Source organism: Pristiophorus japonicus, chromosome 16 (assembly GCF_044704955.1).
Source record: "Pristiophorus japonicus isolate sPriJap1 chromosome 16, sPriJap1.hap1, whole genome shotgun sequence".
Lineage (NCBI taxonomy): Eukaryota > Metazoa > Chordata > Chondrichthyes > Pristiophoridae > Pristiophorus > Pristiophorus japonicus.
Window position 1 is genome coordinate 44,875,403 of NC_091992.1, and position 13,677 is coordinate 44,889,079.

The following is a 13,677-nucleotide window of genomic DNA, read 5'->3' on the forward strand; positions in this document are numbered from 1 at the left end:
ATCTCTCTGCCCTTCTGGGGCATGACTACTCTGTTTCCCCACAGTAGGCAATCGGCCTGAATTGAGAGTTCATCCTAATGCCTGTGAAATGGTTTGAATTCCTCAGGGCATGCCCCGTACGTGGCTGCCCAGTCTCCATTCAGGACACATTTCTTGACTAAAGACAGTAGTGGGTCTCTATTAGTCCAGACTGTAATCTGACGGGCTGTCACAGGTGAGCCTTCGCTTTCGACAGCTTCAACAGCCATGACCATCTCAGCAGCATGCTCAGTTGCCCCCTCAGTGGTGGCTAATGGGAGCCTGCTGAGTGCATCGACGCAGTTTTCTGTGCCGAATTGTATAGCCATAGGCGGCCAACATGAGTGCCCACCTCTATGCGGGCCGATGCATTTGCATTTATGGCCTTGTTGTCGGCCAAAAGGGGCATTAGGGGTTTGTGATCTGTCTCCAGCTCAAATTTCCTGCCAAACAGGTACTGGTGCATTTTTTTTACAGCATATACACATGCAAGTGCTTCCTTTTCTACCATCCCGTAGCCCTGTTCTGCCTGGGACAGACTTCTGGAGGCATAAGCTACCGGCTGTAACTGACCCTTGGCATTGACATGCTGCAACACGCACCCGACACCATAGGACGACGCGTCGCACGTTAAAACAAGTTTCTTACATGGGCCATATAGCGTTAACAGATTGTTAGAGCACGAAATTTGTTATGCTCCATCAAAAGCCCCCCAGACCCATTCGCGACCTTTGCGTAGGCGCACATGTAGTGGTTCTAGCAGCGTGCTCAATTTGGGAAGAAAGTTACCAAAATAGTTCAGGAGCCCCAGGAACGAACGCAGCTCTGTCGAGTTACGGGGTCTGGGTGCTCTCTGGATCGCTTTCTGTTTTGGACGCGGTAGGTCTGATCCCGTCTGCTGCTACCTTTATCCCCAGGAATTCTACCTCTGGAGCTAGGAAGACGCACTTCGCCTTTTTCAGTCGCAGACCTACCCGGTCCAGTCTGCGTACCATCTCCTCCAGGTTGCGGAGGTGTTCTTCAGTATCACAACCCGTGGTGAGGATGTCATCTTGAAAAACCACTGTCCTTGGAATCGACTTGAGGAGGCTTTCCATATTTCGTTGAAAGATCGCGGCGGCCGAGCGAATCCCGAACGGACATCTGTTGTATTCAAACAACGCCTTGTATGTCGTGATGGTGGTCAGGTTCTTTGACTCACTCGCCAGCTCCTGGGTCATGTAAGCTGAGGTCAGGTCCAATTTTGAAAAAAGTTTGCCACCGGATAGTGTCGCAAAGAGGTCCCCCGCTCTCGGTAGCGGATACTGGTCTTGGAGTGACACCCGATTGATGGTGGCTTTGTAATCACCACATATCCTGACCAACCCATCCACCTTGAGCACCGGCACAATCGGGCTCGCCCAGTCACTGAATTCGATTGGCGAGATGATGCCTTCTCTCAGCAGGCGGTCCAATTCACCTATCTTTTCCCGCATCACGTACGGCACCGCTCTGGTCTTGTGGTGTACTGGCCTGGTGTCCGGGTTGATGTGAATCACTACCTTGGTCCCCATGAAAGTGCCAATTCCAGGTTGAAATAGTGAGTCCAGGACCTGTGAGCATGATATTCGCTTCACAGAAGAAATTGCATTGACATCGCTCCATTTCCAGTTCATGACAGCAAGCCAACTCCTCCCCGGCAGTGCGGGACCGTCCCCCGGGATAATCCAAAGTGGCAACCTGTTCTCCGAATCTTTGTGGCTCACGATTATCGTGGCGCTGCCTCGCATCGGAATGATCTCCTTTGTATATGTCCGTAGCTGTGCGTCAATTGGCAATAATTTTGGCCTCCTGGCCTTGGACGCCCACAACTTGTCGAACTGTTTGATACTCATCAGGGACTGGCTGGCCCCTGTGTCTAGCTCCATTGATACTGAGATGCCATTGAGGAGCACTTTCATAATTATCGGTGGCGCCTGGTGTATGAACTGTATATGTGCTCCACATGAACTCGCTGAACTTCAGCTTCCAGCGATTTCCCCCAGTGTCCAATTGGCCTCGTAGGGCTTACGTCGTCCCCGTCCTCCTCGTACATCAACCTGGCTGCAGGCTTCCTGCACATACGCGCCAAGTGACCGCTGACATCGCAGTTTCTGCAGATATATTGCTGATACCTGCAAGCTCTGGCTGTGTTGTTGCCTCCACACCTCCAACATGAGCCATTGTTGGAATCAAAAGGTCATTACCAGTCGATCATCTCTGACTGTCTCTGTAACTGTCCTTAAGCGCACCATTAACAGGTGTTGATGGCCCCATTACTGGCCACATTGTCTCTTGCGATGCCATGAAGCGCCGTTCAGCTAGCCATTGTCTCTGTTGAATTTCCCCTTTGGGTTCGACTACATGCACGGGCATGAATGATTGCCCCTGTCTGCCTGGAGAACTGTATGCCGCGTTAACAATGTTGACTCCCTGTCCATTTGCTGCATTTAAACCAAGATTTTTGTCAAACATCATTCTGGTCTCTTCCTCCCCTGAGATAAGTGTCTGGGCCATCAAAGCCGCCGTTTCCAGGGTCAAGTCTTTGTTCTCGATCAGTTCCCTGAAAACCCCAGCGTGCCCGATGCCCTCAATAAACAAGTCTCGCAGCATCTCTGTTCTGCATGCATCTGGGAACTTACATAGGCTCGCCAGTCGCCGGAGATCTGCCACGAAGTCTGGAACGCTTTGCCCTTTTCGCAGCCGGTGCGTGTAAAACCGGTGTCTCGCCATGTGCGTGCTGCTCGTCGGTTTAAAGTTTTCCCCGATCAACTTACTGAGCTCTTCAAAAGTCTTGTCCGCCGGCTTCTCTGGTGCTAGAAGGTCCTTCATCAGGGAGTACGTCCTGGATCCACAAACCATCAGGAGATGAACCCTGCGTTTGTCGGCCGAATCCTGTCCCAGCCATTCCTTAGTGACACAACTTTGCTGTAGTCTCTCAATAAAATCGTCCCAATCATCACCAACACAGTACCGCTCATCTGTGCTGCTAGTGGCCATGCTCGTGTGGTTTAAATCCCAGTTTCTCGTCACCAGTAATATGTGCTTACTATACAATACAAATGCACACGAGGCCCATACTAGAGAGAAGGTCACTCTGTGACAGTAACCTTTATTAGCCAGCACTGAGATGATGAAGGTGGGTGGAGCTTCCCATTTTATACCTGAAAGTCCAGGTTTGGAGTGTCTCCCACTAGTTCACCACCTAGTGGTCAATGTTCTCACGGTGTGCAACTTGGGTCAGTTTATACATGGGTTACAATGACAGTTGAATACATGATAGTATCAGTTCACGCGGGTTATTGCGCTGACATCAGTGACTGGTGTCAGCTACATCTCTCCTCCCCTCACGTTCCATCTCGATTATTATCAGCAAATCATTTTCCTTGTTTTACAGTGAAATTACACTCACTGCCAATTTCTATACGTGTCATACATTCTCGTGTCACTTTTTTGTTCCTCCTGATTGAATGCAGGGGTGAAGGCAGAACCTCAACACCGAAGAAATGTTAGGAGTGAGATTTGTGATTAAAACCCCATCCATTGAGTCCTCACCTTTCCTCCTGTCCAAAATCTCTTGCCACTGCTCTGATGGTACCTCTTTCCACTTGTCTTTATTTTCCTGATCTCCCGACTCCTCCGAATCCCTTCCTCCTTTTTCCTGCCCCTTTTTGTATTTCTCCTCTTCCTCACCCATTTCTTTTTTCTCTCTGTCTCCTGCTTCTTTCCCATTGCTGTCTCTTTTTTTTTCTTCCTCTGTCTATCTCTTGCATTCTACAAAAAGCAGGAAACTATAGACCAGTTAGCCTAACACCTGTGGTTGGGAAAATATTGGAGTCCATTATTAAAGAAGCAGTAGCAGGACATTTGGAAAAGCAAAATTCGGTCAGGCAGACTCAGCATGGATTTATGAAGGGGAAGTCATGTTTGACAAATTTGCTGGAATTCTTTGAGGATGTAACGAACAGGGTGGATAAAGGGGAACCAATGGATGTGGTGTATTTGGACTTCCAGAAGGTATTTGACAAGGTGCCACATAAAAGGCACAAGATAAGGGGTTGGGGATAATATATGAGCATGGATAGAGGATTAGCTAACTAACAGAAAACAGAGAGCCGGGATAATATATTGCTCTGGTTGGCAACCAGTAACTAGTGGGGTGCCGCAGGGATCAGTGTTGGGACCCCAACTATTTATAATCTATATTAACGACTTGGAAGAAGGGACTGAGTGTAACGTAGTCAAGTTGCTGCCGATACAAAGATGGGAGGAAAAGCAATGTGTGAGGAGGACACAAAATCTGCAAAAGGAAATAGACAGGCTAAGTGAGTGGGCAAAAATTTGGCAGATGGAGTATAATGTTGGAAAGTGTGAGGTCATGCACTTTGGCAAGTTATTATTTAAATGGAGAAAGATTGCAAAGTGCTGCAGTACAGCGGGACCTGGGGTACCTGTGCATGAAACGCAAAAGGATAGTAAGCAGATACTGCAGGTGATCAGGAGGGCCAATGGTATATTGGCCTTTATTGCAAAGGGGATGGAATATAAAAGCAGATAAGTCTTGCTACAGCTATATAAGGTATTGGTGAGGCCACACCTGGAATACTGCATGCAGTTTTGGTTTCCATATTTACAAAAGGATATACATGCTTTGGAGGCAGTTCAGAGAAGGTTCACTAGGTTGATTCCAGAAATGAGGGGGTTGACATCAGGAAAGGTTGAGCCTCTACTCCTTGGAATTCAGAAGAATGAGAGGTGATCTTATTGAAACGTATAAGATTATGAGGGAGCTTAACAGAGAGGATGTTTCCATTGATGGGTGAGACTAGAACTAGAGGGCATGATCTTAGAATAAAGGGCTGCCCATTTAAAACAGAGATGAGGAGAAATTTCTTCTCTCAGAAGGTTGTAAATCTGTGGAATTCGCTGCCTCAGAGAGCTGTGGAAGCTGGGACATTGAATAAATTTAAGACAGAAATAGACAGTTTCTTAAACGATAAGGGGTTATGGGAAGCAGGCGGGGAAGTGGAACTGAGTCCATGATCAGATCAGCCATGATCTTATTGAATGGCAGAGCAGGCTCGAGGGGCTGTATGGCCTACTCCTGTTCCTATTTCTTAAGTTCTTATGTTCTTATGTACTTTCATCATCTCACTTTCCTCTCCTTCTGACGATCTCTCCACTTCTCCTTTACGTTGCTCTCTCTTTCTTGGCCATTCTCTTTCTTGGCCATTCTCTTTCCATGTGGCCCTGTTAGCTTTTTTTCTTCTGCTTGTCACTCTCATCCTTGCTTATTTCCCCAATTCACTTATTTCTCTATCTTCTCTCCTGCCTCTTTACAGTAACTCAACATATTCTTTAACTCCGCTCAGTGTCTTTGTGCCTTTCCCATTACCGAAATTATGTAAAATCTCCTTTCCTTACATGTAATATCTCTGCTTCGCTTCTCTTCCTTCCGTCCTTTCCTACATCCATGTCTTTCTCCTCCTTCCCTGTCCATACATAACTCGTTTCCCCCTCTGGATTGCTCTAACTGATGGTCTTATACCAGAAGGGAGTCCTACTCTGGGTGACCCATAGAAATGGAAAGCAGAGGGAGTAACAAATACAGTTGTCAGAATGAAAATTGTCCTCATTTGATTAATTGTAGCCGCTGGGGTTTCAGGATCGATGTGGATGAAGGACATTCAGTCCACTTTGTGCAGGCAGTTAAATACAGCTACAGCCTCACCAGCCTCTGCAAGTTAAATCCTGGTCCAGAGTTAGGAAAAAAGCAGCAGCTTTAACATTCTTGGGGATGGCAAGACCTACAGGTGAGATGGGAGAGATCTTATTCGGACATTACATTGGGTGTGCATGGTTTGCGCATTGTGTAGCAGTAGGTTTATGTAGATGGATGCGTAATGGGAGTCTATGGGTGTATGTATATGTGTGGTCTATCATGTATGTATATGATGCACATGTATCTGGAGATCTGATATTTAAAGCCGTATCTAAAGATGCAGTATGTGGGTCTACAAGGTGTAGCTATAAATGTACGCAAGAAAGAAAGCGAGAAAATAGAAACTGCAAAATACTGCGGATGCTAGAAATCTGAAATATAAACACACAGTGCTCAACAAGTCAGGCAGCATCTGTGGAAAGAGAAACAGAGTTAACGTTTCAGGCTGGTGACCTTTCATCAGAACTGGAAAATGTTACAGGTGTAACAGGTTTTAAGCAAGTACAGGTGCAGGGAAAGGGGTGCACGGGAAGGACAAAAGGGAAGGTCTGAGATAGGGTTGATGGCAGGAGTGATTAAATAAACTGAATTATTATCAGCACCGGCTGCCCGAAAAAATGGGAGCAGAGCTTATGGTCTGAAATTGTTGAACTCAGTGCTGAGTCCGGAAGGCTGTAAAATGCCTAATCGAAAGAGGAGGTGCTGTTCCTCGAGCTTCCATTGAGCTTCATTGGAACAGTGTAGGAGACCGAGGCAAGAGAGGTCAGCGTGGGACTGGGACAGAGAATTAAAGTGACAGGCGACCGGAAGCTTCGGGTCACGCTTGCGGACTGAACGGTGGTGGTCAGCGTTTGGTTTTCCCGGAGACCGCAATGTGAGCAGCGAATATAATATACTAAATTAAAGAGAAAATAGAACTCTATTATGTAGGAAAAAAGTAGAATACTAGTTAGAGGACATTGTGTACGAAGTGCAGATTTCTGGCGTGACTGCACCTTGCGTACTGTGTCTGGTTCTACCTCAGGCACTGGAGGCAGCGTAGAGAAAAGCTACGAGGCTGATCCTAATGTCAGAGGCCTGAGGTATAAAGAAAGGCTGGAGAATCTCGAGCCAAGAGGTGCGGTGGTGCCGTCTGCCCCAGACTCAGATCCTGGGGACAGGGTTGTTTCCACAATAGAGACAGGTGCTTCTGGGGCATTCGCCTTACAGGGGCACAGGAGTTCCAGGTCGGGGGGGGGGGGGGGGGGGGTGCTGTTCTGCCATGGCTGAAGATCACAACTTTTTTGATTGCTGCTCTCGTGTCAATTTGCCGTTGTTTTTCTTAATGACGATTGATCGCTGAGATGGATTGCTGATTGGATATGAACCTGTTGGCCCCACTTACAGTAAGTACGCTTGCTTCCCACTGTCTGTTGGTTGCATGCTGTGCTGAACTGGCAGAACTTCCTGTGGAGCCGAGCATCCCAGCAACACCACTTCCTAATATGATGTTAGGATGGGGCTGGTGGGAAGAAGTATGTGCCGAGATCGGGCTGTGTCCCAAGTTCCTCTTCACTCCTCCCTCCCCGGCTCAGATAATCATTCCACGCCCAAAATGGGTTGCAATTTACAGTCTTTGAACTAGTCTTATGATGAAGGGGTCATTGATGAAACAGCTGAAGATGGTTCAGCCGAGGACACTGCACTGATGAACTCAGCAGTGATGTCCTGGGTCTGTGACGATTGGCCCCTCCCATCATTCTGTGTGCTTTGTATGAATCTTCGTGATCCCATTGACCAGTTTTGCTCGGGTTGCTTGGTGCCACATTCAGTTAAATGCTGCCTTGATGTTGGGGCAACTACTCTCTCCTCATCTCTGGAACTTGGCTCTTGCGTCCCTGTCTGAATCAAGGCAATGGCGAGCCCTAGAACTGAGTGGTTCTGGCAGAACCCAAACTGAACATCAGTAAGCAGGTTATTGGTGAGAAGGTATTGCTTAATGATACTATTGATTCAATCAGGCATGGCTGACAATGTGAATACTTTTGCGCCTATTGCTGTACCAGTACTGTGTAAACTTGGGTAATTGTGCAAAGGAGATACAATCTGTGGGCACAACAGGGTATGTTGTTGGTGTAGGAGGTGGATTTCATTTACCCAGTACACCACATGCTACAGAACTTGTGTAAGTTCCAACGTTACTAGAACAACAGGTGTGTGCATCTGCTGTGATAACCATAAAGATACATCCTGTGAGTAGTAAGTTTGATTCATGTGTTGCACAGTATGGTTAAAGAACACCTCTGCCCTGACGAGCTTAACGTGGCATAAACTGCGTGAACCATTTAAGACCTGAAGAGTTGCTGATTAATTTTGCTGAAACTGTTTAATATTTTGCTGCTATTATTTGTTAACCAGATCACATTTCATTTTTATTTTTTACTTAAACCTTTCCTTTGGCATGCTCCTTTCTCACCACTTTCCCTGTTCTTCACTGGCTCTGTTCCCGCTGCTTGCACTGCCATTCCCTTCCTGCACTGAGATGGCAGAATGTGACATGCCTCAGGGCAACTCTGAAGATGGTGAGCACTCTGCGTATTTCCACACAGAGGATCCCAACCGCAATGAGGTATTTCATCCTCACAGTGGCAACTGTTCCAGACGGACAAGTTTTACCCAGTGCTATGTGGATCAGAAAAAGGTAACAATTGTGCGGACTGAAATATTAATCTTTTAATGGCTAGGAATTGGACAGTAACTTCTTCATTCACTCCATGTACCACTGACAGTGCTTCCCACTCTATGCTTTGCCTTTACTATTAGTTAGTAATGCAAACTCATTGTTTACTATCCGATAGCCATGTTTCCTCATTATTTACTATTAGTAATGTCTCCTTATTGTTAAGTATTAGATAGTAACAATTCTTTAATGTACAGACTGTATCAAATAGTACCAACTCCTTATTGTTTAGTATCACATAGCAACATCTATTTATTGTGTAGTCATTTTCAAGCAATTTTGTCTCCTCTTTCTTTGGTCCATATCAGATAATAACATCTCTTCAATGTTTAGTTCCTAACAGATAGTAATATTGGATAGGAACGTCTCCGCATTCTCTAATCTATATTGGATACGGACATCTCATTGTTTAATCTATATTGGATAGGAACATAACATAAGAAATAGGAGCAGGAGTAGGCCATTTGGCCCCTCAAGCCTGCTTCTTCATTTAATAAGATCATGGCTGATCTGATCATGGACTCAGTTCCATTTCCCTACCTGCTCTCCATAACCCTTTATTCACTTAGCACTCAAAAATCTGTTCATCTCTGCCTTAAATATATTCAATGACCCAGCCTCACAGCTCTCTGTGGCAGAGAATTCCATAGATTTACAACCCTTTGAGAGAAACAATTCCTCCTCATCTCTGTTTTAAATGGGTGGCCCCTTATTCTGAGACTATGTCCCCTAGTTTTAGTTTCACCTATGAGTGGAAATATCCTCTCTGCATCCACCTTGTCGAGTACCCTCATTATCTTATGTTTCGATAAGATCACCTCTCATTCTTCTGAACTCCAATGAGTAGAGGCCCAACCTACTCAACCTATCTTCATAATTCAACCCCCTCATCTCCGGAATCAACCTCGTGTACCTTCTTTGAACAGCCTCCAATGCAAGTATATCCTTCCTTAAATATGGAGACCAAAACTGTACGCAGTACTCCAGGTGTGGCCTCACCAATACCCTGTACAGTTGTAGCAGAACTTCTCTGCTTTTATACTCTCTTCTCCTGGCAATAAAAGTCAACATTCAATTTGCCTTCCTGATTACTTGTTGTATCTGTATACTAACTTTTTGTGTTTCATGCACAAGGACCCCCAGATCCCTCTGTACTGCAGCACTTGGCAATTTTTCTCCATTTATATTAAAATTTGCTTTTCTATTTTTTTTTTTGCCAAAGTGGATGACCTCACGTTTTCCCACATTATACTCCAGCTGCCAAATTTTTGCCCACTCACTTAGCCTGTCTATATCCCTTTGCAGATTTTTTGTGTCCTCCTCACAATTTCCTTTCCCACCCATCTTTGTATCCTCAGCAAACTTGGCTACATTACACTCGGTCCCTTCATCCAAGTCATTAATATAGATTGTAAACAGTTGAGGACCCAGCATCGATCCCTGCAGCACCCCACTCGTTACCGTTTGCCAACCAGAAAATGACCCATTTATTCTGACTCTCTGTTTTCTGTTAGTTAGCCAATCCTTGATCCATGATGATATATTATCCTCAACCCCGTGAACTTTTATCTTGTGCAGTAACCTTTTTTGTGGCACCTTATCGAATGCCTTCTGGAAATTCAAATACACCACATCCACTGGTTCCCCCTTATCCACTCTGCTCGTTACATCCTCAAAGAACTCCAGCAACTTTGTCAAAATGACTTCCCTTTCATAAAATCCTGCTGAATCTGCTTGATTGAATTATTCTTTTTCAAATGTCCTGCTACTTGTTCCTTATTAATGGACTCCAGCATTTTCCCAATGACAGATGTTGGGCTAACTGGTCTATAGCTTCCTGCTTTCTGTCTGCCTTTTTTAAATAGGGGCGTTGCATTTGTGGTTTTCCAATCCGCTGGGACCGCCCCAGAATCCAGGGAATTTTACAAGATTACAACCACTGCATCCACGATCTCTGAAGCCACTTCTTTTTACACCCTAGGTGTAAGCCATCAGGTCCAGGGGACTTGTCCGCCTTTAGTCCCATTATTTTACTGAGTACTACTTCTTTAGTGATAGTGATTGTATTAAGTTCCTCCCTCCTATAGCCCCTTGATTATCCCCTATTGAGCTGTTTTAGTGTCTTCTACCATGATACAAAATATTTGTTCAAAGTCTTTGCCATTTTCCTGTTCCCCATTAGTAATTCCCCAGTCTCATCCTCGAGGGGACCAACATTTACTTTAGCCACTCTTTTCCTTTTTGTGCACCTGTAGAAACTCTTACTATCTGTTTTTATATTTGGTGCTAGTTTACTTTCATCATCTATCTTCCCCCTCTTTATCATTTTTTTATTCGTTCTTTGCTGGCTTTTAAAAGTTTCCCAATCCTCTGGCCTCCCACTAGTCTTGGCCACATTGTATGCCCTTGTTTTCAATTTGATATCATCCCTTATTTCCTTAGTTAGCCACGGATGGTTATCTCTTCTCTTAGTCTTTCCTTCTCTTTAGGATATATTTTTGTTGCAAGTTATGGAATATCTCCTTCAATGTCTGCCACTGCTCATCAACCGTCCCACACTTTAATCTATTTTCCCAGTCCATTTTAGCCAACTCTGCCCTCATACCTTTGTAGTCTCCTTTATTTAAGCTTAGGAAACTGGTTTGAAATCCAACTTTCTCACCCTCCAACTGAATTTGAAATTCAACTATGTTATGGTCACTCATTCCTAGAGGATCCTTTACAACAGGATAATTTATTAATCCTGCCTCATTACACAGTACCAGATCTAACATAGCCTGCTGCCTGGTTGGTTCCACGTATTGTTCAAGGAAACTATCCCAGATACACTCTAGGAACTCTTCCTCAAGGCTACCCTGGCCAATTTGCTTTGTCCAATCAATATGAAGGTTAAAATCGCCCATGATTATTGCTGTTCCTTTTTTACAAGCCTCCATTATTTCCTGATTTATACTCCGTCCAACAGTGTAGCTACTGTTAGGGGGCCTATAGACTATGCCCACCAGCGACTTTTTCCCCTTATTATTCCTTATCTCCACCCAAACTGTTTCAACATCTTGTTCGTCTGAGCCAATATCGTTTCTCACTAATGCACTGATCCCATTCTTTATTAACAGTGCTATCCCACCTTTCTGTCTGTCTTTCTGAATTGTCAAATAACCCAGAATATTTAGTTCCCAGTCCTGGTCACCTTGCAACCAGACTCTGTAATGGCTATCAGATCATACTCATTTGTATCTGTTTGTGCCGTCAACTCATTTATTTTGTTACAAATGCTGCGTGCATTCAGATGAAGAGCTTTTAAAAAAAAAATTTACCATTTTTTTTCCTGCTTTGACCCCACATTCTGATTCACCTTTATGTTTATACATTCTGTCCATTCCTGTCACACTCTGGTTTTCATTTCCCCAGTGCCACCCTGCTCTATTGCCTTCTTCTTATTCTTTAACTTTTAAAATTTTCGCTCACCTGAATCCTCCTCATTGTTTAATCTATATTGGATAGGAACAACTTATTGTTTAATCTGTGTTGGATAGGACAATCTCCACCTTGTTTGCTATCAGATAGTAAACTTTCCTCATTGTTTACGATCAGATTAGAATCTCCTCGTTGCTTAGTTGGTGCATATATCTTCCATTTTATAGGTGTTTATCCTTCCTTCACAATTATAGTTTAGATAACAAACTGACGTTCTGAATCATTTTTATGTTCACAATTTCAACTTTCTAAATGTAATTATTTACTGCTGTCTTTTTCCAAGGCTGACCACAGCACCGATCTGGATGCTCTTCATTCTCTAACTATTTGGGAGACCAATTTCAGAATTCTGGGATAATTCCAACCCCCCTCAAGCTCTCAGTCTCCCTTGGGTATTCTACTTGTCACTGACAGACTCATCCTCAGCTTGGATCCAAGTGGATTTCCTATGACTGGGGCTGAAATTTGAATTCTGGATTATAACTGGGAGTGCAACATTGTGACCGATTTATAACTGGGAGTCTAACACTTGGTAACACTGGAGTTATCCCAGTCAAAGTTGCTTATTTGGACTATACCCTGAGTTGTAACACTAGTTTTTAACAGCCATACGGAAGCAATTGTGATACATAATTCATGTATGACGCCAGATTAAGAGTATTTTTCCCCCCAGTTTAGTCCTTTCCTTACTTGAAGGTGCCCTTCAGTATTTCAGCCAAGTATTGTTCTTGTATTGACTAGAGAGTGCATTTTGTCAGGCAATTCAACTACATATTGCATCACAATTGCACTCATTTCTGTCCTCACCTGACATCCACACACATGCAATTTTTCACACGATCACAAGATAATTACGGATGAGAACGGCCATTCGGCCCATATTAGTCCATCCATCCAGAATGATCCTAAAGTCCCCCCTCCTGTCCCCATTGCAGCATCCAGTTGGTTTCTAAACGATTCCAAGGATTTTGCCTCCACTAATCTATCCAGTTGATTACTATTTTTGTGCAGAAGGATTTCCTGATATTCTAGTGGGGTATATTGAAAGGAATCAGAAGCAACAACCCTAGTCAATTTTCGCTCCCTTAGCTTAGGTCAGTTGTAAGAGCCCCACCTGTGGTCTGAGATCAGTTATCGTAGGACAATTCAGGAACTGAACATGAGGCATTTCTTGTATTTGGATTAATGTTTCACCAGCAGTGTGTTTACCACTAACCACCCAGGAAGCTGTTTAGAGGATTAATATTAGAACCCATTTCGGGGTGTCCAGTCAGTGGCTCACTTATTGCACATTCAGAAGTATGAAACATGATAATGCCAATCTTTAGAGTTTATTGAAGCTGATGCACATCATGAGACAAGTACACTTTATAATATGAACCTTATAGTCTGTTAGTTTTGCATTTATGATCGGGTTTACTTATTAAGAGAACTGCTCCACTGGAACTGAATAGTGAATAGCCGGGTATCACCCTAGTACAATGTGACATTAAATGTGGCTGTCTTGTGTTTCATTAAGTGATGGTCGGTGCAGTGTAAACAGTGAGGGCTGCATGGGGTTGTTCAGCATTAATCGAGCTTCACATTAAATCATTATTTTGGTTGAAATTAAATTGTTTCTTTTTGAAAAATGGGAACATTCACTTCTTTATAATGTGTTTTATTCATGACTTTGGTTCTGTGTAATATTTGTTTTTCTTCCACCCTTCCCAATATGTGTTCT

At 44.2% G+C, this 13,677-nt stretch overlaps 1 protein-coding gene across 10 annotated transcripts in view; it reads left to right on the forward strand.

Moving 5' to 3' along the window:
• The window catches only part of LOC139226472 (septin-5-like), a 138,295-nt gene that overhangs the window by 48,984 nt on the left and 75,634 nt on the right, over positions 1-13,677 (forward strand). For 3 of the 10 annotated variants that reach the window (XR_011587265.1, XR_011587266.1, XM_070857266.1), the window contains exon 1: positions 7,029-8,438. The exons of 2 other annotated variants lie outside the window; for them this stretch is intronic. Coding sequence is in view for 5 of the 8 variants with exons in the window: in XM_070857266.1 (XP_070713367.1) it covers positions 8,199-8,438 (240 nt within the window). In the remaining 3 variants the exon portion in view is untranslated. Of the gene's footprint in view, positions 1-6,288; positions 6,633-7,028; positions 8,439-13,677 lie in introns of those variants that run through there. 5 more of the 10 variants (XM_070857269.1, XM_070857268.1, XM_070857267.1 and 2 more) reach the window with 5 other exon arrangements.